The 24,954-nt window shown below is 37.7% G+C and overlaps 2 protein-coding genes across 5 annotated transcripts; both read left to right on the top strand.

The window, feature by feature from the left end:
- The first annotated feature begins 8,202 nt into the window (after positions 1-8,202).
- On the top strand, positions 8,203-15,295 carry crtam (cytotoxic and regulatory T cell molecule). Of its 4 annotated transcripts, none has more exons than XM_088012360.1 (11): positions 8,203-8,312; positions 10,093-10,236; positions 10,337-10,489; positions 10,608-10,727; positions 11,029-11,184; positions 11,583-11,849; positions 13,091-13,174; positions 13,457-13,510; positions 13,600-13,737; positions 13,927-14,028; positions 14,451-15,295. In XM_088012360.1, the coding sequence occupies exons 1-11, from the start codon at positions 8,267-8,269 to the stop codon at positions 14,618-14,620; spliced, it is 1,434 nt and encodes a 477-aa protein (XP_087868486.1). In that variant the 5' UTR covers positions 8,203-8,266; the 3' UTR covers positions 14,621-15,295. The 4 variants fall into 4 exon arrangements, with proteins under 4 accessions (XP_087868486.1, XP_014824360.1, XP_014824359.1 ...); XM_014968874.2 differs by having other exon boundaries at positions 8,221-8,312; positions 13,942-14,028; XM_014968873.2 differs by having other exon boundaries at positions 8,221-8,312; positions 10,093-10,245; positions 13,942-14,028.
- A 522-nt stretch (positions 15,296-15,817) lies between these two features.
- On the top strand, positions 15,818-19,271 carry hspa8 (heat shock protein 8). Its single transcript, XM_014968871.2, has 9 exons — positions 15,818-15,977; positions 16,438-16,659; positions 16,854-17,059; positions 17,146-17,298; positions 17,382-17,937; positions 18,023-18,225; positions 18,314-18,512; positions 18,584-18,816; positions 18,892-19,271. Exons 2-9 carry the CDS (start codon positions 16,455-16,457, stop codon positions 19,075-19,077), a joined length of 1,941 nt encoding a protein of 646 aa, XP_014824357.2. The 5' UTR covers positions 15,818-15,977; positions 16,438-16,454; the 3' UTR covers positions 19,078-19,271.
- Positions 19,272-24,954: the final 5,683 nt, after the last annotated feature.

Here is a 24,954-nt window from a genome sequence, read left to right as displayed (position 1 = left end):
CTTAGCAAAGTGTTCAGCACACATTCCCACCTTATGAAGTGTTTTTTTTTAAATGACTACCAAACTGAAGGCAGTCATTATCTGAATCAATCTTCTACCATCTTACACTGCAACTCCTTACACTGCAAATTGGGTTCTCCCTCAATAGGTTTACCCCAGATTTAAGAGTAATAAATTAAATAAGGTAATACTTAGCTAGTTGACCAACAAATGACATGGTTGTCAAAATAATTAAAATAAACAATGTATTTATGTCACGGATCTATACAACAAAATCTAAATATTATCTTGTCATGATGTGTTGTGGTGGACCCAAAAGCAGCAAGTAAAGACGTGGTGCAGTTTAGAAAATTTAATTAACAAAATCAAAGTCCAACTCACAAAAAATTAATATCCAAGGGAAACACAAAAACAAACCAAATCCAAAACTGAAACACAAAGTGATTCTAAGGAACACTGGGAGAATGACAAGCATGGAGATAATAAGACAGGCCGGCAAGTTGTGACTGAAAAAGAGGAGCTTAAGTACTGGGAGGTAGTAATTGGAACAATGGCCTAGCTATGAGAAGAGTGATTGCAGGTGTGAGTAGTTGGCATATTAGCTGGCTGAGGGCTGGGGAAAAGGTGGCACATGGAAACTAAGGAGATCTGCTGGGGAACACAAAAGGGAGGAAATGGGGAGCTGAAAAATGCTTCTAATACAAAAGACACTAGAGCTAGAGAAACTAGAAGATCTAAACAAAAAAAACTAACTAGAATTACTAAAGAAAGACTAACTGAACCTAGTGACAAAATAAGAACTAGTTTACTGAACTAACTACCCTAGGTTTAGATATTCCTCCATGTCTGAGTCTATGTACATCTTCCTTTAATGATTCTAGTTAGGTTATTTCTTAAGTCCTTCTAGCTTCCCCTGTAGTGTTAGTCCATGGGCCAGACCATTTTTTTGTCCGTTTCAGGGTGGCAAAGTCTATCAATATTTTTTGAAAAGATACATGTCTCTAGTTAATATTTTGATATGATAGCCCTTCCAAAATGGTAGCTGAGTCATAGTTATCATCTCATGAAGTAAACAAACCCTTTGGAAAAATTCTGTATTTTGGGACTGCTGTAACTCTGGTTTAGGGTCATGGTATGGGCATTTGTCAAAGGTCTGTAATGCAATATTTGGTATCATCTTAAAGGGGACACTCTTGGCTTTCATTTAAGCCATGTTTTGAGTTTCTCTGACCAACACAGAGGTCATTAGAGGTCGTTAAACCAAAATTATTACACATTTTTCCACATCTTTTGACCAAACTAGATACCCTTCTTTCATCCCATCGGTATCCAGGAACATCAGGGACACAAGAGTTAATGACTAAAATACTCAACAGACTCTAAGGAGTCAGAAAATGTATGATATGCCTACACTGTCTGTCTATGGGAGGCGATTATGAGCTGTAATTTGAAGTTACAGACTTGGGCTATAACCTTAACTGGTGTATATGTTGGGGGTTTAGTGGGGGTTGTTTAGCGTGTCACTCTTGTCTAGTGTGTTAGTTATAAAAAAGTTAATCAGTAATAGTAGAAATGTACACTTACATAGACTTTAGGATGCTGTATTGGCCTATTTATCAGATTTTGTGAGTTTTTCCATCCTGGGCTACACAATAGTAGCCCAGGATGGCCACATAGAGACATAGCAGAATGAGAGAGGATACCACCCTCATTAAATGACTAATTCTGAGGTAAAATAAAAAAAAAAATGATTATTTTGAGATGCTTAGCCAACTATTGACAGCATAATTCAGATTATTATATTACATTTCTGCCAACAGATGATAACCTTAGGCCAGTGGTTCTTAACCTTTTTTGAGGTACCAAACCCATCAGATTCATATGCGCATTCACCGAACCCTTCTTTTGTGACAAATAAAATGATTTTTTTCCAAATTCACTCCAAGATCACTAAGTCTTCTGGAAAGGTAGAGTCTCTGACAACAGTTCTTCAAAATATAGTCAGTTTTGTCAGCAAAGTTGAGCTGACTGCCCATGAACGACCCAAGGTATTTAAAATTTGCCACAGTTTCAACAAGTTGGCCATCGAGAGAAACTGGAACCACTTTAAGGTCTCGTTTAGATCATTTAATTAGCTCTACATTCTTAAGAGAATGAAAAATTAATAATAAATAATAAAGACTTTGCGGTATTCTGATTTAGTAATGTAATTATATTAGTTGTGTTACCATCCCCACACCACTAGAGGCAGTACCAACCCCAAAAAGATGCAACTAAGGAGCAGATTTGGAAGTACACTGAAAGCTACAGAAAGCTTCAGGTGACCAGCAGCATTGAACAGCCTTTGTTTGTCTGCTATTCATTTACTACCACATTTCTTTTAACCCAGCTGTACCTGAGATGAAGTTAACAACTGCAATACTCAACAGACTAAGGCAGTGGTCTCAAACTGCATTCCTCAAGGGCCAGAGTCCTGCAACTTTTAGATGTGTCCCTTGTTATACACACCTAAATTCATTGGCTGAACTACCTTACCAGCATGCAGTCTTATATTTCAAAGCAGTCTTGGTGCAACATTAGAGCTTGCACATTTCTGAGCTCTTCAGCCTGTTTGCACATCAGGTAGCTTGCATGCTACCCAACTGTTCCTGATGCTGGGGGTCCTCACATACATAGCAAGATAGTAGGCTATTAGACTATTAGATGTGAGGACATAAACCTGTACCAGCTAGATGGCTATATAGATAGGCAGACCATAGTCAGACAGAAAGACAAAGAACTTTATTGTCATCATATGCTGACATTAAAATGTATTGCCTTGAGTAATAGAATTGCCAATAAAAAAGTGAAAAATTGCTCAAAGTATAAAAGTTTATAGTCAAATAAAAATAAATATTTAAAAGGAAAAATATGTAAATGTATAACTTTAAGTCAATTAATTTGTATGTCCAGTCAGTTCAGTTTTTAATATATAAAAACTCCCTTAGGATCTTCAGCAAGACTGTCTCCTGCTCTCTACATAAAGCTGCAGTATGTAACGTTTATTAAAAAAAATATTTTTTACTTAATTAAAATGATCTCTATGTCCTGAGAATATAAGATGGATAATCTGTGTAAAGAATTAGCTCTTCTGTCTTCTCCCTCTGGACCTGCTGTCATCTGAACAAATATTCTGCTCTGTCAGACACAACCAATCAGAGTGGGAAGAGGGTCTTAGCGCTGTCAGTCATCCTCATATAGGTGCTGCTCTACCCTGGTTTTCCTGGAACATTAAGTTGCTTCTCCACCATTAGCATATTTAGAAGCATAAACATGAGGTTGATTGACAGTGCTAAGACCCTCCTCCTGTCTGGGTGTTTTTGACTGGTTGTTCTTTTAGCGCTGTCAATCAACCTAATGCTCATGCTTCTAAATATGCAAATGGTGGAGAAGCAACTTAATGTCCCAGGAAAACTGGAGTAGAGCGGTGCCTTTGTCTGCTTCTGTACAGTGGAAGTACCTTCACTGTACAGCAGTAAGTCAGTGACAGAATCTGGTCATCAGCTTGTTGGACAGACGACACTGCCTGAGGGTTCTCAGAAAAAATGAAGCTCTGCTGGGATTTTTTTAAAGAGGTATTTGGTTTTAAAGGTCCAGTTGAAATCCTTTGAGATGTAGACTCCCAGAAATTTGAAACTACTGACCCTTTCTACTTGCTCACCATCTATGCTCAGCCCTGGATGGATTGTCCTCTTTGGATTATTTCCTGTCTTCTTGGTATTCAAGGTAAGGGAATTCTCCCTTCACCATGGGTTTACCATGTTATTAGCCTTTGAACATCTTCTGTATGTCATCCGCATTTTTGAACAAGACAATATTATTCTGGGTGGCTTTGCAGTCGTGGGTAAATTGGAAGTAAAGGATGGGGCTGAGGACACAGCCTCGGGGCATACCTGTGCTGAGTGTGACCGCGGAGAAGGTAAGGGAGTTGATTTGGACATGCTGGGGTCTGTTGGTTTAAAAATCCCTGATCCACCAGAACAGTCCTGCTCCTAGTATCAGGGACTCTAGCCTCTCCACCAACTTGTCAGGAGTTGGAGTTAAAAGCTGAGCTGTAATCCACATCCAGCATCCTTACGTAGGTATAAAGTAATATCAGTATTCTTATTATAATAAGTCTTGCCATCAACATTTAGTTTTTGAACAACTTTCATTTCACCAATGATCCATCAAGACTATTATTCAACATCAACTGATTCTTCCAACTCTCTTGCAAGAGGAAACTTGCTAGAGTTATTATGAACATGAGAAAAGGCCATTGATCTAGCGCAGGGGTGTCAAAGTCAAATGGACGGAGGGCCAAATAAAAAATTTAGCTACAAGCCGAGGGCCGGACTGATCGAATGTTCATTGAAATTTTTTTAAATGACTCATATAGTCTAGTGAACCTAATTGAACCTACTGAAAACCTAACAAATATATTCCAATATGATCAGATAAATAAAGCAATATTTTCTTATGGCTCTGTCAGTAATCTTTAATTTTCAACAGACACAACTGAAATATTTTTAAAATATAATTGGATTGAAATACAATAAAATAAAGTGCAAAAATCTATTAATCCACATATGTCAGAGTCAAGGCATTTAGATGTGTCGCCGGCGAATTACGGTACTGCAAATTTAGATGTGTCGCCGGCGACACATCTAAATTTGCAGTACCGTAATTCCGCCACACGTAGCGCTAAGTGGAAAAATTCCAACGGTTTCTGAAAGGGGAGACGTTGCACTTTCCAGCAAGTATCGGGTTAATACGGTAACTTCGCAGCTGCAGCTGCAGAGAATGTAATTAATCCGGGGGGCACTCGTTTAATAGACGGTATATTTCGGCAATAACTTGGTGGATATTGAAAGTTCCGGTTGTTATGGATACATGGGTAAGTACATCATCTCACAGAACATTTAAAGAACTACTTACAGTTCAAATAAGGAAGATATTTTTTTTCAGACGGGGTGCCGGCTTGCTGCGGTCTGCGGGCCGGTTCTAATAATAAATCAAAATCATCCCAGGGGCCGCAAAAAACCTTCTCGCGGGCCGGATGTGGCCCGCGGGCCTTGACTCTGACATATGTGATCTAGCGGATGACCAAAGACTTTTTAAATATGAAGGTCTCTTCTTTGTTAAACTATTATGATACACTCAAAAATATTTCAATCTGTTTTCTTTCCTTTTGTTAGATAGCTAAAACAGTGGTGTAAAAGAGTTATCCCACTATTTTTGAAGCTTAGGAATGTTTTTATTGTGTCATGGAATGTGGTTTTTGGTAAGTATTTTTCTAAATGACCTGTTCTGAACTTTATATAAGCTTCCTCTCCAGCATGATGAGCTTACAGCAAATCACTGACTATGATTAGTGATACAATGAATCTGGTGAAAAGTCCGACTATGTCTGACTGAGGCTGACTTAGAGCGTTTACCCAGCTTTTCTCTATAAGTTCTACAAAGGAATACCTGTTCATCTCTATCCCAGGCTTCTGTAGGCCATAATGTCTCTCACTTTCTGTGGGCTCGTTGTCTGTCATGTTCCTAAAGGTGCTGTTCTACCAACCTGCCTCTAACTGGTTTGGCCTCAGTCCACCTCGGCCAGATTCATTTTCCTTTAGCAGATCCAGCGCGGCTCTGGCTGGCTGTTCTCAGATTTCCATATCTACTTCAAGTGTAGTACTAGCCTGACCAATCAGGGTAGGGACCAAAGCGATTTCATATATCGCAAAATAATCAGCTGATCGAAGCCTTTATCATTATCTTTGGGCCAGCAATAAATTTCTATAAAACAAAATGAAATATCTTTGAGTCCATCTGAACCATAACCTTGAGGTTCTCCATGGCTGAGTGTCACTTCAAACCTCTGCGGAGAATTGACCAGTTGCTGTGCTAAAGGCCCTCCCACAATAGTGAGGAATAGAGCGGGTAATGGAAAAACTCACTACCAGGGGTAGAACTGAACTACGCACTAACTGGTTAGTGCGTGACTTTCCAGTAGAAAAGCACTTTAAGTTACCTTAGATACTGAAGTCTGTTTTCTGAGGCGAGATAGTATCTGGTAGCGGCTCTGGCTTTTAAAATGAAACCTTTGGTTCCTGCAGGTGTCTTAGTATCCTTATTCACACACACACACTGGATTATTTCCAAATGGATTAATGATACTCTGATGGTGAACATTCTAATTTACTGTTAATAGCTATGTGTCATCTGAAGAAATAAATACAAAAAGTCAATAATATTTCCAGGTCTGTAACTGTAAACCAGCACTAAACTTTGCTCCAGATAAGTAGAAATTGAAAGTACAGAGTAAGACTATTCAGCTAAATTGTGTAGCTATCAGAGGGTAGGAACAGCATCCAAACAAAGGCAGTTCAATGCTGCAGTATGTATATTTTAGGGAAAAAATTATGTTATATATTTGTTGAAACTGTCACCATATTGTCACAGTATGCTGAGACAAATAATCTGTGAAGAAAAATCAAGCCCGTCTGCCTTCTCGCAATGCTAAATTGAAACAACCAAGCAGAGCCAGGAGGAGGATCTCAGGACAACATAGTAATAGTTTTAATAAATACATATATTTTTAAATAAAAGTTACATGCTGAATCTAAATGGTTACATCTTACTGATTTTATTTTTTAACAAACTCATTTGTGGGCCTGATTGAAATCAACATCCTCAGCAAGCATAATGTAGATGGTACCGATATGCCTAAGGTTATCATCTGTTGGCAGAAATGTAATATAATAATCTGAATTATGCTGTCAATAGTTGGCTAAGCATCTCAAAATAATCATTTTTTTTTTTATTTTACCTCAGAATTAGTCATTTAATGAGGGTGGTATCCTCTCTCATTCTGCTATGTCTCTATGTGGCCATCCTGGGCTACTGTTGTGTAGCCCAGGATGGAAAAACTCACAAAATCTGATAAATAGGCCAATACAGCATCCTAAAGTCTATGTAAGTGTACATTTCTACTATTACTGATTAACTTTTTTATAACTAACACACTAGACAAGAGTGACACGCTAAACAACCCCCACTAAACCCCCAACATATACACCAGTTAAGGTTATAGCCCAAGTCTGTAACTTCAAATTACAGCTCATAATCGCCTCCCATAGACAGACAGTGTAGGCATATCATACATTTTCTGACTCCTTAGAGTCTGTTGAGTATTTTAGTCATTAACTCTTGTGTCCCTGATGTTCCTGGATACCGATGGGATGAAAGAAGGGTATCTAGTTTGGTCAAAAGATGTGGAAAAATGTGTAATAATTTTGGTTTAACGACCTCTAATGACCTCTGTGTTGGTCAGAGAAACTCAAAACATGGCTTAAATGAAAGCCAAGAGTGTCCCCTTTAAGATGATACCAAATATTGCATTACAGACCTTTGACAAATGCCCATACCATGACCCTAAACCAGAGTTACAGCAGTCCCAAAATACAGAATTTTTCCAAAGGGTTTGTTTACTTCATGAGATGATAACTATGACTCAGCTACCATTTTGGAAGGGCTATCATATCAAAATATTAACTAGAGACATGTATCTTTTCAAAAAATATTGATAGACTTTGCCACCCTGAAACGGACAAAAATGTCAAATTTTGGCCTCTGGCCCATGGACTATATATGGGGGAAGCCTAACCCCTAACCCCTGAAGAACTAGATAACAAGACAGACTGGCGAGTTGTGACTGAAAAAGAGGAGCTTGCCTGTGTTGACTCACAGGCAAGAGAAACTGAGTGTACAAACAGCTTCCTCCGTATAACACTTACGGGGGAAGCTAGAAGGACTTAAGAAATAACCTAACTAGAATCATTAAAGGAAGATATACATAGACTCGGACATGGAAGAATAACTAGAAACACTGTAAAGGACTGAAAATAAGGAAAGCGATAAGACAATTTTAATTACACTAAATACCTCAAATAATAATAATAATAATATCAAAAGGATCATGAAGGGCTAAACTAAAGTGAACTAAAACATAAAACTAATAAAATGAAAAGCAAAACCAACCCAAAAACCTAGAGTCCTGACATATCTAACTACAAAATTAAAACTATGTATGATTCCTGAACTATTGACCTGGACTTTTCATTTTAGAATCACATGAAAATCTCTTAAAATGAAAAGTCAGGGGAAACCACAGTTGTGTGATGTCACGGAAGGTCCCTGTGTGAAGTACATATAGAGCGAGTGCAGAGGAAGCGCAGTAAAGTGGAAGACCGAAAGAATGAAAATGAAGCTCCAGCTTATTGTCTTCTTGGTGCTTATACAAGGTGAGTTTACTTCACTTTCAGTACTTTTTCACCGCTAAAGTTAATTATTTGTTCAATCTATTTCTTTTTGGTACTTGTGAGAGAAATCTTCAGTAAACTTATATATTTGGATTTGTGGTTAAATGGTTTTTGGTTTCATTTTTAATTATTTTAAGGCAATCAGTATGGCCACTTATGTAACACTATTTTCTTATAAAATGTTCTTATTGGAGAACATACAGAAGCTGCTTTGACTATACAGAACCGACATGTGCTTGCAGAACAAGAACACATCTGTACTTCTTCACAACAGATACTCTCCTGTAGAGAAACTGAGTGTACAAACAGTTTATGTACAGCTTGAAAAATATTAGGACAAGTTTAAACTATACAATTGTGCACCATACAAATATGGTTTTGGCATTAAGAAACTGTTTTAATTTGTTATATTGTATTTAAATTTATTAAAAAAGTTGTCAGTTGACTCACAGACAAGATGAAGTACAAAACGATCATTAAGACATAATCAAACATTAGATGTTTATCAAATTTAAACTCCCTATCAGAAATCAGTTCAAGTTTCCTGGAAAAAGTTCAGTAGATATCTAGGCCAGAAGTCCTGACATACTCATTTAAATAATTAGATTCTAAAAATAAAATGAATCATCCCTTTTTGCTGTTTAGGTCGAAAGAATTTTCTATGAAGATTTGTTAATGTTTCAAAATGATTCAGTAGATAGTCCATTTGTGACTGCTGGCTTGAGTATGGAGATAAATTGCAAGATTGCTAACAAAGCAACAATCTGTTTAAAAAATGAACCACAAGACAAGCCTATAAAGCAAGAATGCAATTTGCCCAAATACAGTGCCAATACCAGTAAGACATGCTTTGCAAAATGGAAAGAAAATAATACATTTGTCATGTATAACTGGAATAATGCAAGAGCTGTATTTTTAATTTCCTTCAATCAAATCAACAAATTTCCACTTATACAATTACAGTCTGTAAAACATTCATTAGCAACAAATAAAACTGAAAATTAACCACAGGTAATAAATTAAAAACTGCTTATGTCAACAATCTAAAGATCTTGTCTCAAAGCTCAAATGTGTCAAACACTAATGTGTCAAGTTGATTTATTGGTAGATTATGTCTTTCTTTTATTAGCAGTTTTATAATTGTATGATATATGTATTTCTATTTGGCTAAAAACATGAACTGCTTTTGTTTTTTTGGTTTTTGTTTTGCCTTGCATGAGCATTGGTAATGAACCTGAAATATTACAGAGAGACAATCTTGATAGCCTTTGAAGCCCACTGTCTTGAGTAACGGTGTCAGTATGCCCCCACAAACTTATTTTCAAGATGTGTGTTTCAGCCTATAGGAAAGAAAAAAACACTCAAAGCCCCCTTCAGCAGCCTACATCTAATCTATATTTTCTCTCACACCCGCCCCACTTTCTCTCTCAGCTAAGAGAATTGACCACATTACTTCCTGTCACAGCAGAAAAGCAACAGGGGGGCTGCTTTTAAGGTCACACCACCTCCACACACACATATGCAGAGGCAGAGCAATGACAAACAGGGGAACAGATGAGTCAAGGTGTGAGAAGTAGATTTAGCCTCGGACAGCTGTGAGAAGGAAATATTATCTCATTGTTCCACGCTTTTATTGAAATTGTTCCAATGGATAGGTGTATGTTGTTTCTGCTGGTTCAAATTTCTCTGTCAGAAGTGCTGTAGCCACAGTTCCAAGTTTAAGCTTTCAAGAAACTCAAACTTCACCTTTATTTTTTCGCAGTTTCACTTGCAGAAAAGATGCAAAATGTGACTGCACTTAAGGGCTCCACTGTGGATCTACGCTGTCCTATTAGCAAATCTGATAAAGGCATCGTTGAGTGGAGGGACCCAGACAACAATATTATGTTCTTCAACAATGTTTCAGGTGAATATTGTACGTAGTATGTTTTAGTGAAACCATTTTAGAAAATGACAATATGTCACAATGATGACTAAGAGGCATAGAACTGTATTTTTTTTTCTAGCAATAAAGGACAAACGATACAGCATCACCAAGCTGACCAACTCACAGTTCTCCATCAGTATCACCAATGTCACCTTTACAGATGGGGGTGTTTACACATGCACACAATATAAACCCAAACTGTCAGTGAAGACTGTTAGGGTGACAGTATTGGGTGAGTTAAATAATGTAATCAAATAACAAAATATTTCTTGCAGCCACATTTTAATCCACATTTGTACAATAGCTTTTGAATTAATGTTATTTTTTCTTGTTTTTCCATTTATTTAAAGATCTTCCAAGAATGTCAGTGACGAGGGAAGGAGAGAAGTCTGCTGTAAAATGCACCGCTAAGGGAAACTTCCAACATCCCAAGATAACTTGGAAATTTAAAAATGAACCTGAATTTCAATGTATGTTGAAAAAGAAAAATGCAAACTTTAATGTGAAAACATATCTTGAATTTAGATTTGAAAGGGACAAAGATAGAAGGAAAAGCACATGACAAAGTATAAAAAAAAACAAGAGGAGTTGATGGAGTTTTTGGAATCTGCCAGGAAAATGTCTCTAAGGGAACAATAATAAAGTGATATTGATATTGATCTTTACCCACAATATTGGGAACAAATGACTAGAGTTAAATAAATAATTCCTGTTGTAAGGTATATTGTCTGCTTAGTGGCTGTTGTTAATGAACACTGTTTTTTTTCACAGTTCAAGGAACTACATATGAAGAACCCAAAACTTTTGTCACAGCAGCAATCTTATATGTTTATCCTGAGAATAGCAGAGTCACTGTGAAGTGCCTTGTTCACCACCCAGATCTACATGCAGGGCCTTTGATGCAGTTTGTGAAAGTTGGAAAACAGAGTGAGTTCCAGATATCTCTTACCATCTTTGTCAAATATCTCCCGGCAGAGAAAATATTCCCACTGGCAGGAGGTTTTATTGAAACCTGTTTACAGGAAAGTACTTCTCCAATAAATTGGGATATTTGCAGAACAGTGATAGTGTGGTTGTATCGTCATAAAACCAGAGAAGCAACAGGTTTTTTCCCATCAGTTCCTCTGTCTCATTGGCTTAAGCTCTGAACTTCTGACCAAAATAACAGACCAAAACCATTTCCCCTTTCTGTGCACCCTAGATAGTTTGGTTTCCTCTATTAAGTTGGACAACATACGTCATTTGAAAATTATCCAGACGACAACGCATATCTTCCTATTACTTGTTTCTGATCTTTATGATGTAATGCTTTTTTTCTCTCACAGGAACAAAACCCATCCTCGCATCCACCTCTAGTCCTTCCACAGCACAGCCTCAGAGTTCTGTGAGGGTGCTGAGGACAACTTCAAGATCCTTCATAAGCGATAACCCAGCAGTCCACTTTTCATCCACAAACACAAATGGTCCCTCATTAGAGTGGTCATCTGCATCCAATGAGATGCTTACTGCCAGTGACCCCAAGACTTTCACTGTGACCCCTGCACCTTCTGTGGAGTCAGCTACATCTGTTCACTCACATTTCAACACAACTGGTAGGTGAAATTGATGTCATTTTAGAGCTTTCATACTGCAAGTGCTCTGAACAATATTTCCACTATTTGTGAGTATGTAGAGCAGAGAGACAAAGAGGAAATAGTAACAGCAGAAAAAGAAACCGGTCCTCAGAAACTACTGCAAATAAAGTGTTAATATATTAACACAAATTTCATATCAGTAGAGGTGAATTTCCACTCATGCTATGTGTGTTTTTATGTTCTTTAATAGTGAAGTTGAGTTGTTCAAGTTTTACCCAGGAAAACTCCTCAAAACCAACAGAAGACCCATAAACGCAGACATTTTTAGTGTTTTGTGATAAGTCAGTACTCTTTTGGGCTACCAGTAGCCAACAAAGATGAGTTTAGTGTTCTTTGACAGCCCTCACCCAAATGGGTACCAGAGCTTACTCCTGAGCTGGCTGCTGATGGATAAAATCCAACTATTTGTTTCCATTCACTGTGAAAAAAAAGAAAAAAAAAAAAAAGAAAGACAATGTCATTAAGGAAATACTTTAAATAATGGATAGAGCGGAGCCTGCTAGTAGCTACCACTTATTGACTCAGCCAAACAGAGCATTGGTTTCCAGACCAGAACCAGTGGAACCAGGTTGAGACACTACCAACCCTTAGGAAATTATAGCATGGGAGCTGGTGTAGTAAGTTATTTAACCTGTACATGAAAATTGACGACCCACATCCTGAGTTTTTTTCTCTGTCTGAATTTATGTAAATACTGTCTGGTGTGCTTTGCTAAGCTCAATTAATCTAAATTTTTTCAAATGGTTCTTAAAAAGAAATTTTGTACATGAAGGTCAATACAGGAAAAGGGGTCTAAATGGTGCATGTACAAGTTGTGGGTTTTTGAGATGGAAAGTACAGATATCTCTCTTTTCTAATGCAGACTGTCATCAAACCTCAGCTGTGGGTTGTGATATTACACGATCTGTTTCCGATGAGGAGAGTTCAGAATGTGTGGTTAGCACTGTTAGTGTAATGGTGGAACACTAACAGTGATCTTCTCAGTGTAATGGTGGAACACTAACAGTGATCTTCTCAGTGTAATGGTGGAACACTGAGTTTCAGCATAGGTTTTGTGTGCTAATCTGATACCTGCACATGTTCATCCTTTTTTCATAATATCTCCAAATACCAATCAAAGTCTGTTTGAATTCTGTAAATTTGCCTGCAATAAGTTAGTTTGAATGTTAATTTTGAACTATTTATATGCTTGCTTCCAGTACTATCTACAGTGAACTCGCTCAATTCTACAACACCAGACCTAATTTGGAATGACACCACCTCTGAAACAACGAACACTACAGGTACCTTTGTCATTTTAATAGTTAGCATAAAAGGTCCTAACTATTAAAATGAAGAAAATGCGTTTGCTGACATCTAGTGGTGAAACCGGATATCCTCATTTAGCACACTGGCTGCATTAGCTAAATTGTTCATTCTCGCTTTACATAATTTAGTCTTTCAGAATACACACACTCTACATGAGATATACCATCTATGGAAAGTGGAAGATGTTTTAAATACCAACAGTTAAAAGGAGGAACAACTAATCTGTCATTAACTAAATGTTTCTTATGTCTTTAAAGGTGATTTACTAGAGGACATAAACCTGTATAATACTACAAAGATAAACATGACAGGTAAACACCATATGCTGTTAAATGTAGGGTCTTGACATGGCTGAATCATTGGTGGGCTTTTAGTGAGCTGTGCTATATCTTTTTCCTAGACCCTGATAAGAGAACAGAAAGGAAACAAGGCTCTTCCTTATTAGTACTTCTGGTGACATGCCTCATCTTTGGCCTTCTGGTAGTGGTCATTTTCTTTGCTATAAAGCTGAGGAGAGCACACATTGCCTGGAAGAAAGGTAAGCAGGCTAAGTCCTTATTTTCTGTGCAGAAACACACCAACATCAGATTCCTGCTGGAGCTGCTTTAAATGCAGTGAACATATAATGATTCTTTCATTTGAATGTGCTTATCATTCACAAATATCTTACAGTTACAAGTTTAGACAGTTCTATGCCTCTTAGTCATCATTCACAAACATCTTACAGTTTTCATTGTTACAGAGAATGAAGACAGTGACCCATCAGAAACTAGCAGTAAATCAAAATCAAGCCAAGAAGAAAAGAACTCCCAAGGGCAACGGCGAAGAGGTAAGGCAGTGAATTGTGATTCCTTTCATTTTGTAGTGAAACCTAGACAGCAGAGATCATAATCTCATGCATCAAATAGAGTTGGAACCCAAACACTGAATATTTTATTATTTTTATAAATGAGGGTTGATTTTTTTCTGAGAATGACACTGAATCCTATTTGAAAAAGATGACTAGTGTGGAGAAACAGTCTGCTTACTTGCCAGCCAGGAAATATTTTAAACACAATTTATGCCCACATATAGCTATATGGAAAGAAAATTAGTTTAGATTATACTGTTCCTGTAAGTTTACATTATATTTCTTATTCTTTACAGTTAACGTTTTCACTCTCTCTTAGAAGCATGGCTTTGAGTTTGTCTTTGTTTCTAATAAAAAGAAAAAAAAATCCCTCATTGTAAAATTCTCTGTTTATTTCACAGGACTCTTCAACACGGTATTCGCACAGTATGTTGTTGAGGATCCAGCAGTAATAACTTCAGTAACGAACCCAAATGCAATGACTCGAAAAGAAAGCGCCACCATAGAGCAGACCTCGCAAAGTCAGATGCAAGCTGCAGTCAGAAGCAACATAAAGGAGACTTCACTTTAATAACTTCAGTCGATAGAACAGGTTCATCATCAAATGATGAACCTGACCAGTAAAGTCAGATTCCCTGACTTTACTGAACCTGTAATTGTGTTTCCAGCAATTTCAAGGAGCAGCACAATAAAAGGAGGCATTACCTCACTACACTCAGAAACTTTACTATTATAGTTATGAACCATCCTGGGATTGTCATTAAAAGATTATAAACTACTGATATGCGTGTTTGTTATCCTCAAATACTCAAATGCAAACAGTTTAAGTGTGTTGTTTGTGAATGCAATGTATAAAAGTGCCAAAATCTGAAAATTACAACAAATCATGATACAGTACGAAGACAGTCTGTTGTAAAAGTCATGTATTTATGAGGAAATGGTCCTTTCTTAGATTTGAAATGTTTTTTAGATTTTTAAGTAAAGACCATACCATGGGAAATGGATGTTTTTCTTTCCTATGTAATATGTGAAAATGAAGTGAAGTGGAGGAGTCTGCTGGTGTTTATGACTAATAACTACACAACTGCATGTGTTCTTGATAAAATGCTTGTTTACACTGTTTACATGGAAAATAATGTATTTTTTTACACAGAAATGTAAGTAAATATAAGTATATTTATTGGCATTTTGTACCAATAAATATATGTATGCATGTTGTACCAATAAATATTATTTTGCTACAAAATATTGTATGAGCAAGGACAAGTATCAATATGGATAAATTATATTTAGCAGTTTTTATCATTCTTATTAATTAGGTGAATAACTAACAGACAATTAATTCCTCCTTAAACACTAACATTATGAAACATACTTTCTGACTAATACTGCACAGTCTCTCATCAAAGCAATAATGAACTGGAAGGTTACAAACACTTGAACCAAACAACAAGCATGGCACGTTGTTAATAAGTAGAAAAATTAACGGAAAGACATGTTTTCACTCAGCTGTTTTAATCTAAATATTATCATCACTTTTAAGAGTTCGTTTTGTACTTTAATAACGTGGTTAAACTCGTTATCAGCATCAGCACAATCCTTGTAAACGTATGCGCTTCAGCCAATGACCTTTTGTTCCAATAAAGGATGCCATGCTCACTCACGCACGTGTTCTCTCAAAGTGATTATGAAAGGCTTCAGCCGAAAGAACAGGAAGTGATGAGCATCGTCATTAGCGTCATCAGATATCACCAATGTCATTGGTGCTGTAACAACGACTGGACACTGATTGGCCGGCATGCCGGTGATATATAACGTTACGAGAAACAGAACGTTCCTTATCCTTCACATCCCAGAGAGGTGTCCGGTCTGTCACTGTTTCCCCATTCCATTTTAGCACATTCTGTCAACCCCGACCGAACGATTTGGTAAGATTCTTACTCGTTTTGTTAACAAGTCGATCTTCTTGTTTGGGGGTGTGATTACTGGTTTTGCTAACGTTTTCTTTTATACCCACATCTCTAAAATAAGACGTAATTGAGCTCTAATCAAATTTAATATTGTTAATTGTATAAGCCTGACTGAAAGATGACTCTAAAATTAAACTGTTTATATGCCGGGATTATGAATATACGTTTGTGTTAGTCAGAAGCGTGTTCTCACTGCGGTAGGGGGAGGGGTTTCTGGAACATTCTCGAATGTTCTGTAATGGCGGTTAAGCTTCCTGCAGTTTTTCCGGGTATTTTTACCTGGGGTGAAAGGATATATTATATAATTTTCTGTATCCCTACATATGTATATTTTAAAATGTACTTGTTTTTCATTATTATGCAGACTGAGTGTTTTTTTTGTTTTTGTTTTTTTTTAATTATAATTTTTTTTTGTTAGTCCCTCTCTCAGTAAACATGTCTAAGGGACCAGCAGTTGGAATCGATCTTGGAACCACCTACTCCTGTGTTGGTGTGTTCCAGCATGGCAAAGTTGAAATCATTGCCAATGACCAAGGCAACAGGACCACACCCAGCTATGTGGCTTTCACAGATACCGAGAGACTGATTGGAGACGCAGCCAAGAATCAGGTTGCCATGAACCCTACCAACACAGTTTTTGGTATGAAAGTCCATTTCAATTCTAAATTTCCCATTCTGCCAGTTTTTCATGCTGGAAGTACATTTTAACACATTTCACTCAAGTGGTTCATCTTCAAGGTGCAGATTCCTACCATTTACATTTCCTACTTCCCAGGAAGGTGAGTAAGCTGATCCCTTACTCTGGTTACATGCTTGGCTCTTTTTTCTTTACAGATGCCAAACGATTGATTGGCCGGAGGTTTGACGATGGCGTTGTACAGTCAGACATGAAGCACTGGCCATTTTCTGTAATCAATGACAGCAGCCGCCCCAAGGTTCAGGTTGAATACAAGGGTGAAACTAAATCCTTCTACCCAGAGGAAATATCTTCTATGGTGTTGACAAAGATGAAGGAAATTGCTGAGGCCTACCTTGGAAAAGTAAGACTTAATTTTTACGTGTGTGTGTACATTTTCCTGATTTTTTTTTATAAATTAAATGCTAACGACTGCCTTTATTATTTCAGACAGTCAACAATGCTGTGATCACAGTACCTGCTTACTTCAATGACTCCCAGCGTCAGGCCACCAAGGATGCTGGCACCATCTCTGGCCTCAATGTTTTGCGTATAATCAATGAACCAACTGCAGCTGCTATCGCCTATGGGCTGGACAAGAAGGTATGCAGGAATCAGTTTCCCATTTTAACTTGAGACTGAATTACTGCTATTCACTAATTGGCTTTAACCTGCTGAACTTTTAGGTTGGGTCAGAGAGGAACGTGCTCATTTTTGATCTCGGTGGTGGCACTTTTGATGTTTCCATCTTGACCATCGAGGATGGAATCTTTGAAGTGAAATCCACTGCTGGAGATACTCATCTTGGTGGGGAAGACTTTGACAACCGCATGGTTAACCACTTCATTGCCGAGTTCAAACGCAAGTACAAGAAGGACATCAGCGACAACAAGAGGGCAGTCCGACGTCTGCGTACCGCTTGTGAGCGGGCAAAGCGCACCTTGTCTTCCAGCACCCAGGCCAGCATTGAGATTGACTCTCTCTATGAGGGAGTTGACTTCTACACCTCTATCACCAGAGCTCGTTTTGAGGAGCTCAATGCTGATCTCTTCCGTGGAACTCTTGACCCAGTGGAGAAGTCTCTCCGTGATGCCAAGATGGATAAAGGTCAGATCCATGACATTGTCTTGGTAGGTGGCTCCACCCGTATCCCCAAAATCCAGAAGCTGCTTCAGGATTTCTTCAATGGAAAAGAGCTGAACAAGAGCATCAACCCTGACGAAGCTGTGGCTTACGGAGCTGGTAAGAATAGGTTTTAGGTCATTTTCCATGGTGATCCTCAGTCCAGTGTGCCAACAGATTTGGGATGTTCCTTTTGTCTCTACAGCTGTCCAGGCTGCCATTCTGTCTGGAGACAAGTCTGAGAATGTACAGGACCTGCTCCTTCTGGATGTTACTCCTCTGTCCCTGGGTATCGAGACAGCTGGAGGTGTCATGACTGTCCTGATCAAACGCAACACCACCATTCCAACAAAGCAGACCCAGACCTTCACCACATACTCTGACAACCAGCCTGGTGTGCTTATTCAGGTCAGGATGCTCTGGTCATCTTCTCTAAAGGAGCGTGGCCTGATCTTGCCATGTTAAGGTGAACATGCCAATCTTGTTGTCTCAACAGGTCTATGAGGGAGAGCGTGCTATGACAAAGGACAACAACCTTCTGGGGAAGTTCGAATTGACAGGAATTCCTCCTGCTCCTCGTGGCGTTCCACAGATTGAGGTGACATTCGATATTGATGCTAATGGCATCATGAATGTCTCTGCTGTCGACAAAAGCACTGGCAAGGAGAACAAGATCACCATCACAAACGACAAAGGTAAGTTCTGGATTGTTCTTGGCCAGTTCCCAAACATTTCTTGGCAGTTTCTAAATGCCCTCTGCTTTCAGGTCGCCTCAGTAAGGAGGACATCGAGCGTATGGTTCAGGAAGCTGAGAAATACAAGGCAGAGGATGATGTGCAACGTGACAAGGTGGCTGCAAAGAATGGCCTGGAATCTTATGCTTTCAACATGAAGTCAACTGTGGAGGATGAGAAGCTTGCTGGAAAGATCAGCGACGATGACAAGCAGAAGATCTTGGATAAGTGCAATGAAGTGATCAGCTGGCTAGATAAGAACCAGGTAAATGAGGGGGAGGGAAACCACCTGTTGAGCATTCCTAAACTGCCTTAATGCCCAATTTTATTTTTATTTCAGACTGCTGAAAAGGATGAGTATGAACACCAACAGAAGGAACTGGAGAAGGTGTGCAACCCTATCATCACAAAGCTGTACCAGAGTGCTGGTGGGATGCCAGAAGGCATGCCTAGTGGCTTCCCAGGAGCAGGTGGTGCTGCTCCCGGTGGCGGATCCTCTGGCCCAACCATAGAGGAGGTCGACTAGACGTGCCATCCCCTCAAACCTACCTCCTGGGATGTTAAGACCGAAGCCCTCTTACAGCAGAAGTTACAAGCTTAAGAGTGTATTGACTAGGTCCATAACTGCATTGACACATGGAAAACTTGTCTGCAAACACTGATTTGACATGTCTTGTTTTATAGACTGTCACTTCCTTAAAAATAAAATTTGCAACTGTTGACTCTTGTTCAGTTTAATTAAATCCCTGCAAATAATTCAGCACTCTGCTACTTTGGAAAAAAAAAAAAACTGGAAGAGCTTATATTTATGTGAAAATATTATTCTACATGGTGCTTAAACTCAATTCAACGCCGGCTACCTTTTTACTACACAAAAAAAAATGCTATAGGGTTGGGATCAAAAATGGCTAAGATATTTTTTTTTTCTTGTTATATACAATTGGTTTCATCTGTACTGATGAGGATTCTTGGCTGGATTCAAGTTCCATGTGATCTAACTGCCTTTAGAGGGCACTCTTGCATTTTCATACTGAAGTTCCTAACTGTACATCAAGCTAAGGAAAATGTGAGTTAAATATCCATGTTTTTTTTTTTTGTTTTTTAAGTAGGTTTTAGTGTGTCCTGCTTACAGCAAAATCCTTGTCCCACTGTGGGCATTGGTCCTCATGTTAAACCAGCCTAATTTTTAACATGTTCTATAATTGCAGCACTGGCAGTGCAAGTGTACATTAATGGGTATAATTTATTTATTTATTTTTTTACAAATGTACATTGTCCTGTTGCATACTAACGGGACAAGTGTACATTTTCAGGAATGTACAGAATTTTTGAGTACCTCAGGTTCTGGTGACTGGCACCTTTAAATGCCACTAATGGATTACAAGCCCTAAATATTGAACGGCTAAAACTTGGCCAGAGCAATGAACACCAACTAGTTTTAACTGAACTCACTCAATCTTTGTAAAGAAGTTTGTTTCCAGATGAACAGTATCTAAGTTTATATTAAATCATGTAAAGATGAAACTGATTAAATCAGATTTGGATTAGCACCTTTCTTTAAAAAGTGACTTGTTGGTGACTTTAGCCATATTTAGAGGCTACTGAGGTGATTGGTTCCACAAAAGGTCATCCATGACCTGACACTTTTACAGCTGATCAAAATATCTGCCACTTCAAACTAGCTCACAAGTATGAGTCGAGTGAAGAGATCTGTAAATATTTGGGGTAAAGCCAAATAACGGCATCAGAGCTATCAATTCAGTTTCATTTAATTCAAATCAGGTTATTTATTTGGTACCAAATGACAAATGGCTTTTTAAGGCCATTTATAAATGATCCACCCATAATCCAAATTATTAGACAGTACAACTGGTGGTAACAAAACTTTGTATGAAGCTAAGGGATTTAAAACTCTAACTACCAATATTAACATTCTTTTTAAAGGAAACATGATCAGAATGAAGATTGTGTTTGTGGTTATCAGCCATTGCATTTATTTTTAAAGTCAGAAGTCCAGAATATCAAGGCTGCTTACTGCTAGTTTGAACATCGTAAATATTCTCTGTACCATGGAGTTAGAAGGAACACACTTGCAAGTTAGCTTTTAGATGAATGAAAAAAGGATATTGACTCAGGCAATATCCTCCAGCTTTTGCCTGAGTCAGTTGACAACTGGTGTAACTCGAAGGCTACACCATTTGGCCAGTAGGTGGCAGCATTTGTCTTATGATTGAGAATGAGAATATTACTAAAGCAAACGTAGCAACAATAAAATTCATGAAAGCCAGAGAGGCATGTCCGGTGACTTGGACTCCAGTATTGATGCCTTTTATTTAGTTTAGTTTATTAGTTATTTAATGAACTAGTTAAAAATGTGACTTAGCTGAAATACAGGCAGAATGACAAGATTAGTTAATGTCCTTGTTTTGAAAGAATATGTAATGAGAAATAATGAATTATCTTCATTAAATTTAACGAGAACAGATGAGCAACAAGAAGAAGGAATTACTGGTAAAACAGAACCTTTACATTAAAGTTACAAATGTCTCCTATCTTCATTGATGTGTTACTGTTTCTTTGTTTTTTGTAGCACACAAAGACATTATTACTTTTGCTGTTATTGGTATTAACATATCTGCGACAGGCTAGCGACCTGTCCAGGGTGTACACACCGCCTCTCGCCCTATCTCTAGCTAACGTTCTCTAGGAACGTTAGCTAGAGATAGACACCACTAGGGACCCCACTAGGGACAAGGGTGTATAGAAAATGGATGGATGGATGGATGGATGGATGGATGGATGGATGGATGGATGGATGGATGGTAGGTATTAACATATATTTAGTGAGAATGACCTTTGTGAGATGTAAGATATTTAGGTTCAACGTAATGCATCTCATTCTGGTTTGTTGTTTTATTCAGTTCCATGATCTTTTGCCCCCAAATAAAGAAGCTCATTCTCAACTTTTGTGTCATTAACTCAAAATTAATTACTTAGTGTACTTACACTAAGTAAGTACACTATAACGTTTAAGATAACGTTTAAAATATATTGTTTTAGATAAAAATTGCTTTCATTTTTTCCATTAAAAGACTCATTTGCTTCAGTGAGACACAATTCTGTTCCCATCTGAATCCTCTTTAGAAGGCGTACTTGTCTATTCAAGACAAGTACGCCTTCTCACACAATGGCACTGCGTAGTTTTTCAATCTATTGGGGACCCCTCATCCTTGCCAGAAAAAAAAAATATGTTTAAGCAACTGTATTCACTATCATTCAAACCTATCTCACTATGTTGCAGTAGGACCGTAGCGTATGAACACTTTTTTCATTTCCCATTCATTGTTGGTCTTGATATTTTCCTAGCTTTGTATTTAGGCACGTGCATCTTTGTAAGAAATAATACGCTGTGGTGCATTGCCAGTGTTGGGGGTATCACACCTAGCTGCATGTTGTCCATAATGCATTCTCCTACTTGTTTGAGGCTGAGTCATTAGAGAAACATCTCTTACCCTTTTAGCCTCATTGGAGTGAAGGGCCCTACACCACAGCAACTCTACCCCTAACACACAACAACATGGCAGGAGAATTAGGCTCCCCTTGTCAGCACAGTAAGCACAACAAAGAGGCTCTCTGCTATTTATTTTAATGAGATCTTTTCATCGCCATCAGAAAGAGCATTTTAGTCTGCAATTTTCAAGCCATTTCATAAGCTGAAAATTGCCATTTGTGAACCATTCCCTCGCTAGTAGCTCTCAAATACTCTCTCATTAGTGAGCCTGAGGTGAAAATAGAAAAAAATTATCTGTAAATACAGGCTCATAATCCCCTTCATGTGTTTCAATTTCAGAAGTCTCTAATAAGGCCTTGCTCTCTTTGTTTGAGCACATCATTATTTTAATAATGGTTTAATTCCCCTTTCTCCTTTGACCTTCCCCTCTAGACCTATGTGGCATTCAGCTCTATGGAAAGGTTAATTTGGGCTTAAAATGTCGTTAAAATGTCAATTACCAACAACAAACTATGCTTACTGTAGTCATGGACAAACTGAAATGTCCTTTTGAATACAACTCAGACTGCTGGGCCAGTGGCAGAAAACAGAGGTAGGGAGGGAAGACAAAAATAATCTTAAATAGCACCAAGGCTCTACTTTCAAAATTCACTGATTGTCAGCAAGTGTATGCAAATCTATAAAATTAGATAGCTTGGCAATATGCTGGTCTGTAGGTATGCAATAGCTCAATGTCATGGTGGAAAGACATCAGCAATAACTTTAGAGAACTAATTGTTGCTGGACATCAGTCTGGGAAAGTGTTAAGGGACCATTTCTAAACTTTATAGTTTTACTAACAAAAAATAATATTGTGGGAATCTTAATTAAGTCTAAAATCCAAATACAAGATGATCAGTTTATTTTTCCCATGATTAACAAGAAACCAAAGAAAATAATGTACTTTTTCAGTTCGATAGACCTTTATAATTGTCATAACAATAATTTTGCAATAGTTCAATGATAGCAACAGTAGTAAGCACACCTTCTTATCATATGCACTTTCTGAAATTATTTACAGGGGTTATTGCTTTCTGAAGCTACTTCCTTTGATTTCAGCTTCAAAAACAAAAGACAAACTTGTAGCATGCTGACTACTTCAGTGAAAATCCAGATTTCAGAACCTTACTAATTCCTCAAAAGCCATTTAGTCAATAGTACAGCTGGAAATAAAAAAGTGGCTGGGGCACAGAGTTGGTGCAGGATTAAGACACCAGACTCATGTATAGAGGCCTCAGCCCTTGAAGAGACTGTCATAGGTTTGAGTCCCAGCCCCTTCACCTTCACCCTTTTCTCACAATCCACTTTATTAGCTAACAAATAAAGGTCTCTAAAGCCAAAAAAAATCCTTTAAAATAAAAATGAAAAATAAAAGGAGGCTACAGATACAAGTCACAAACTGGCTGCATTATCAATTTCAGTTCAGCTTGCATAATCAGGCCAGAAGATGTCTCCGAAATCACCTAGGATGCTCAGGTGCCATTTATTAATTTAACTACAGTTACAGTTCAGTTTGTGGACTTGGTTTACTTTGAAAAGGGAAGCAGTGAGGGTGAAAGGGTAACAAAAGAACATCTAAGCTGTGCATATCCAAAACTGTAGCCCTAGAAAGAAATGAAAAACAACAGGGAGACTCATTTAAAGCATCAATATTATAAATAAATTTAATAGACTAATTAATAATACATGGGTGGAAAAGGGAAAATGAGAGATATAAAAACAAGGTTGAGTAAAAAAAAACATTTTGATGTAACAACACACTAGCATATTCTCCACATGGAAACACTTGCACTTATACAACGTCACCTTTCTAAATTAAAGGCCTATGTAATGTTTTTGTTGTTGTTGCCAAAGGCGATTTTGGCAACAAAAAATAAACTATTTCTTTTTTGTAAAAAGATAGATGAAACAAAAATGAATCACTTTTGACAAAAAATAATTTATTTTAAGGATTGTTTCACAATTGGAAAAAATATGTGTATTTTTCTTAAAAGCATTGTGAGAACTATGCAGTTAGATTATATTTCTGTTTCCACATTCCCATAAACAGCAGTATTACAACAGTCTTTTTTGGACAAGTTGCAGTTATATAAAACAGACACCAGGAGCTGCACTATCAATGTCAATTCAGCTTGCAAAACCAAGCTATTGTTACTAGATTTGTTACAGATTAGATATTCAACAGGCTTCTAAATTTTCAAAAATAAAATAACCATGACAAAATATCAATTAAATACTAAATCTTAAACACAGTATAAAACCATAGCCTCTTATGTAGAGAATTTGTATGATTGGCTACATTGTTTCCAGATGTATTACAGGTCAATCTATATAAAATTCAGGAGAACTAAATACCACCCAGACTAAATTTCAATTTTTAACTTTTTAACTGTCTTGTTTCACTTATGAGTAAGAGCTGAAGGGTCTATATTTACATTAAAATCTGGTTCTAAACTGAAAGAACCATTAAAGTGCAGCCATTTGTCAGGGAGAGTACAAGTCTAAATTGCTTCCTGCTGACTTTCTTTCCCCCTTTGCATCCACAATCACTCTGTTCATTTAGTCATATTTCTTGTGTTCCTACAGTTTATAGTTTTTGTTGTTGTCTCAGACGATTGCCTCTGAAATATTTCTATGTATGACCGACCTAGTCTGGAAAATTAGCCTGGCCAAAGAGCCTAGCTGTTCTTCTCTGCATTCTCTTCCACTATATAAAAAGAGCCATGTCTGGTTATGCAGTGCCTATTAGGAATTGATGTGTACAACAAGAACATCAGAGACGCGTGTTTACCAATGGGCTCTTAGCTGTCCCTGCACCTGGCACAGTGGCATAATTGGTCAGGATGGGCTACA

Source organism: Poecilia mexicana, unplaced genomic scaffold (genome assembly GCF_051168715.1).
Source record: "Poecilia mexicana isolate PSO_F unplaced genomic scaffold, ASM5116871v1 scaffold_14, whole genome shotgun sequence".
NCBI lineage: Eukaryota > Metazoa > Chordata > Actinopteri > Cyprinodontiformes > Poeciliidae > Poecilia > Poecilia mexicana.
Note: the sequence above shows the minus strand (reverse complement) of the source record. Positions and strands in the feature narration are given on the sequence as shown.

What these genes read in the sequence shown, in the direction of transcription:
- crtam (XM_088012359.1), top strand. Translation starts at nt 8,267, where the DNA reads ATGAAAATGAAGCTCCAGCTTATTGTCTTCTTGGTGCTTATACAAG. An exon ending in CTTCTTGGTGCTTATACAAG is followed by an intron (nt 8,313 to 10,092) that starts GTGAGTTTACTT and finishes ATTTTTTCGCAG; the next exon opens with TTTCACTTGCAGAAAAGATG. An exon ending in CCAAGGGCAACGGCGAAGAG is followed by an intron (nt 14,029 to 14,450) that starts GTAAGGCAGTGA and finishes TTTATTTCACAG; the next exon opens with GACTCTTCAACACGGTATTC.
- hspa8 (XM_014968871.2), top strand. Translation starts at nt 16,455, where the DNA reads ATGTCTAAGGGACCAGCAGTTGGAATCGATCTTGGAACCACCTACTCC. An exon ending in AGCTGTGGCTTACGGAGCTG is followed by an intron (nt 17,938 to 18,022) that starts GTAAGAATAGGT and finishes TTGTCTCTACAG; the next exon opens with CTGTCCAGGCTGCCATTCTG. An exon ending in CACCATCACAAACGACAAAG is followed by an intron (nt 18,513 to 18,583) that starts GTAAGTTCTGGA and finishes CTCTGCTTTCAG; the next exon opens with GTCGCCTCAGTAAGGAGGAC.